General features: G+C 40.1%; 1 protein-coding gene across 1 annotated transcript in view; it reads right to left on the bottom strand.

Moving 5' to 3' along the window:
- The window catches only part of LOC102843780 (salivary lipocalin-like), a 61611-nt gene extending 58209 nt beyond the window's left edge, over positions 1 to 3402 (bottom strand). Inside the window, exons 1-4 of the mRNA XM_006900852.1 lie at positions 3307 to 3402; positions 2853 to 2989; positions 1753 to 1895; positions 1373 to 1474 (exon numbers count right to left, since the gene is read on the bottom strand). Of these exons, the coding sequence (XP_006900914.1) occupies positions 1373 to 1474; positions 1753 to 1895; positions 2853 to 2989; positions 3307 to 3402 (478 nt within the window). The remainder of the gene's footprint in view (positions 1 to 1372; positions 1475 to 1752; positions 1896 to 2852; positions 2990 to 3306) is intronic.
- Positions 3403 to 4605: the final 1203 nt, after the last annotated feature.

Raw genomic sequence — 4605 nt, 5'->3', positions numbered from 1 at the left:
CTCCAAGGAATAGCCTCTCTTAACCACATTTCCAAAGTATGTGACATGAAACTTTGTCATATTTGCCACATGGAGCTCTCTGGAAGCACTTTCTCCAAAATATATCTGTTTTTCTTTTAGCAGTCCATGGGATATTTAGTACTCTTCTATAATAACATAGCTCAAAGGCATCAATTTTTTTTCTAACATCCTTAGTCATTTTCCAGCTCTCAGATGCACAGCAAGTGATTGAAACAACCATGGCCTGAATCAGGGGGACCTCACTCTTCAAACTGACATCATTGCTCCTCAGTATTTTAGAGAGACCTTGATTGCAAACTTTCCAAATGTAACACATCTCTTGATCTCCTGATTGCTAAGACCAAGGGTGTTGTTTGTAGACCCAAGTAAGATGAAGTTATTGCCAATTTCAATCTTTTCTCTATATCATGATGCTGCCCAGTGGTGAGAATTTTTTTATCTTGATATTGAGATGCAATCCATATTGAAGGCTGCAGTCTTTTAACTTCTTCAATAAGAGCTTCAATCCTTCTCACTTTCAGCAAGGTGTGTCATCTGCATAATGCAGGTTGTTGTATACTCATTAGTCACCTTAAAATGCTTCCATTATCTATCTATTATCTAATTCCAAAACGGTTTCAAATTTTAGCTATCATTTAAAGCACCCCAAATTTCTAGTCCAAAATTCTGTCTTAATTATCTAGTGCTATTTATAAGAGAAATAGACGGGTGGCTTTAATAAACACATTTTTCTCTCTCATAGGTTAGAAGGCTAGAAGTTCAAAATCAGGGAATCATTTTTAAAGCATGTTTTGCTCTTTTTGCTGACTATGAGACCCTTGTCTTGTCTCCTTTCACTATCTGTGGGCCCAGCATTCCTTGGATATCTCCATATGTCTTGGCATCAATCATTATCTGGGTCTAAGAGGTTCTCAGCACCAGAACCCTGAGTCCAAAGGACATACTTTGCTCCCGTCTTTTCTTTCTTGATGGTTCAGAAGTACCCCTTTCTCTTTTATCTTCTCACCCTTTTTATCTCTTATAAGATAAAAGACAGTGCAGGCTACACTATAAGGAAACTAATTATTTCTGATCAGGGCTGTGACCTGAGTAAAGATGTTGTATCCACCCCCCGCCCCAGCCCAGTATCCCCTTAACATGATTAGCTAGACACATCAGATCACATCCTGGAGAGTAATCACATCATTGCCAAATTACATTATTATGTAAGTGACAGATTGCTGAGGATTATGGCCCAGCCAAGCTGACACATAATTAACAAGGAGGTTGGGGTAGAGGTGGGAATGGGCCACAATTCAATCCATGACACGTGAAAATTTATGAAGAGAAAGCCAGAGACAACTAAACTTACCAACTTTGGTCAAGTCAATTATGTTTTCCTCAGGAATTCCATATTGTTTGCAATATTCCACAAATTTTTCTTTTATTTCTGAGCTTATGTCTTCATCTCGGCCTGTGGGTAAAGGCATGATAATTACTATGTCATCTGTATTTATCACTAAGAGGAGGATATAAAATACCCTAAGATTTGACACTGGCGGGTTATCCTTCTGATGTGATTTCATCATATTTCCACCACCAACCTGAGTGAGTCCCAAAGGTAAATGCCCTATCTTTAGATGGGGAGAAACATAGCATAATAAGACTGGACAGATAATTTTTGTCTCCAGAGTTCCTTCTTCCTTCTCCTCTTCTCACAAAAAGATGAATGTTAACATGAAAACACTGTACCATAGAGTTCCATCAGCTGGAATGGGTTCCCATCATTGTCATTTATGAGATGAAATATAATATACTTATTATAATCTGCTTCCAATGCTTTAAATTTATTATTTCCATCATCTATGGAGAAAACAGAGCACATTTCAGGATTTCTTTGGCACATGAGCAGCAAAAGACACCTTTAACCTATTCTTCTCTCACACAAAAAAAATTCAAGTGCATGTTCTTGAAGAGGCTGAGCACATTTCCTTACCACTAAGTCACCAGAAGTAGACTTCATCAAGACATCTTTGTATACTTACAGGTGACAGCATAAAGATCATTTTCATCTGTTTTGTCAGCAGTCAAAGAAATTTCAGTACACTTTCCATTTATACTGTAAAACAGAATAATCTTTAGAGGATATTGCTAGGTACTGATTCCTAAGCCCTCTACCGATGACTTGAGTTTCTATAATTTCACTCTTGAACACCTTTGGTTCCATTTCCAAAGAGTTTTCTTTGTGTGATTTAAGTTGATTTGATACTTTAAGAATGAGTCCATTGCCTCTCTTACTACTATTATTAATTCCCACTATTCCCATTAGTACTGTCAGTGTCATGACAACTGCTTGTCTAGATGGCCTACTGTGTGTTCACTGTGTACTACTATATCCTAGGTGAGTGAGTGACAAACATTATCTCACTTGATGATCCCACAAAACTGTGAGGGAGGATTATCATTCCCTTTTACCTCAGGGGAAATGAAAGTGAAGAAAAGGTGTATTTTCTTGGTCACATAACTAGCAAGAAGTAGACAAAAATTTGGGCTGTTCATTCTAAGTCTCCTTCTCTTAGCCTAAATACTGCCATCTTACTTGATTCTGGTACTACTTTTCCACTCCCTGTTTCCTCAACTTTCATTAAAATCTGTTCCTATCGTCAACTCTTGTCTTTGAATCTAGAAACACCCCAAGCACACCAAGCACCAGTTAAATGCCAACTGAGGGATTCTGATTTTTAGATACGGACTCAGCTTGTGTGTGTACATGTGAATGTCAGTGTGCATGTGTTCCCTCAAGGCCACATCCACACTTCTATTTTTCCTTTCCTAGCCAATAATGGTCATACATTGTATGGAATTTAAAGAACAGAGAAGAACTGTCCAAGACTTGCATAAATTCCACAAAAACTCTCATGGAACCATTTTCTTCTATCTTTTCCTTCTGATCTGAGGACAGGAGAATAGAATACCATTTTCCTGAAGCCTGCAATAAATCAAGAAAGTGATTGGAAAGGTTAAGAGGGAGGGGAAACACATGACAAATGCCTCTCCCTGAACTCTAGTCTGTAGATTGAACTAATGAAGCTCATGGGACTCTTTTTACTGTCCCACTAATGAGCCTGAAGGTCTCCCCAAATGATCATCTTTTAACAGTGCACAATCTCTCTAACTCTAGAGTCTAGAAACATTCTTTTGTCTAACTTATCAAAGAATGCCTGCTCTCCAGTAGGGCCCACTTGTCTTCAGAATACTCCAGGCCATCCCTCCAAAGTCTGAAGCCACTTGCTCCACTCACTCCACCTTTGCCATATCGAAGTTGCTTTTCACGACATTGTCCTTTTCTTCTTTTTGAGCGCAGACTAGACCCAGACCCAGAAACAGCAGCAGCAGCTTCATCTTGACCAGGTGGCACTATCTCTTCACCAGTAGATGTCTTTCCCTGTCAGTGGCTCCAATCCAGAGCATCTCTGTCCTTATATCTCTTCTGGATTTGGTTGTCGGCTGTTGGTAGGGTGCCATCCAACCTCCTTCCACTCCATGAAATGGTCTGTCATCCGCTGGCGTGGGACCAAGGAAGTGTCCCTGACCTTTTGAAACTTGCCAACCCCATCTCTCACAAATTTACTTAGTGACCTTAAATTTCTCAAAACCTTCTCAAGAAAAATAGTAGATGTTATAAAGGGATGCCTATGGATCTAGTGTGGAATCAGAAAGCCAATTATGTGTGACAAGAACAGGATCTAATCAGGAAATGGAATGTGTGTGGGAGCTCTGTTCCACCATTCATGCAGATGCAGATTTGAGTGAAGTTTTTTTTTTATTTTTATGTGCCGTGGATTGGATCCCGTCTCATGAAGATTTCATGTCTATATGAACAGGGTTGGGCTCTATGGGGTTCTTGATGGTAGGTTTTTGAAGAAGCCAATCTCCAGGTATTTCTTCCCAAGTGCCTCTAGGTGAACACAAACCTCCAACTCTTCCATTATCGGACTTAGTGCTTTATCATTTTCACCATCTCCTCTGGGGAGTACAAGTTTCAGTGTCTCACATTCTAGGTGAGGTTCTGACATTCTAGAAGGGAGAACAGAAGGAGAGTTGGGTGGCTCTGTGCCAGAGAAACACTATTTTCTTTCTGTGAGGGGAAAACAGCACTTCTGAATCCTGCTGTTGGTCATCTGCCTGAAGGGCTAGTCTCTGGGCCTTGTCTTTTTGGGGCGAACTGAGTATGGCCTTGATCCTTGTCAAGAGTAGCCAGGCGTTCCAGTGCTGAACTGTTCCCATCTCCCAAAAAAAACATTTGCCATCAGTTCGGCCTCATAGCAATCCTGTATGTGTCATTTTAGAACTTTGCTCCAAAGGATCCTCAATGCCTGTGATTTCCAGGAAATAGATGACTAGGCCTTTTTCTGAAAGGTTCCTGAGTGGATTTTAACCACCAACCTTTTAATTAGTAGCCATGCACTTAACTGTTTTGCCACTAACGTCTCTGAGCTGCCCAAGCCACCCAAACTACACCAATATTTTAAGAGAAAGCTACAATCCAATTGTTGTTGTTAGGTGCTTTCGAGTTGAGTATGACTCATAACGACCCTATGAACA

The sequence above is a fragment of the Elephantulus edwardii genome, unplaced genomic scaffold (genome assembly GCF_000299155.1).
Source record: "Elephantulus edwardii isolate Elephantulus edwardi_28Jun2011 unplaced genomic scaffold, EleEdw1.0 scaffold00297, whole genome shotgun sequence".
Classification (NCBI taxonomy): domain Eukaryota; kingdom Metazoa; phylum Chordata; class Mammalia; order Macroscelidea; family Macroscelididae; genus Elephantulus; species Elephantulus edwardii.
This window is presented reverse-complemented; position numbering and strand designations above follow the sequence as displayed.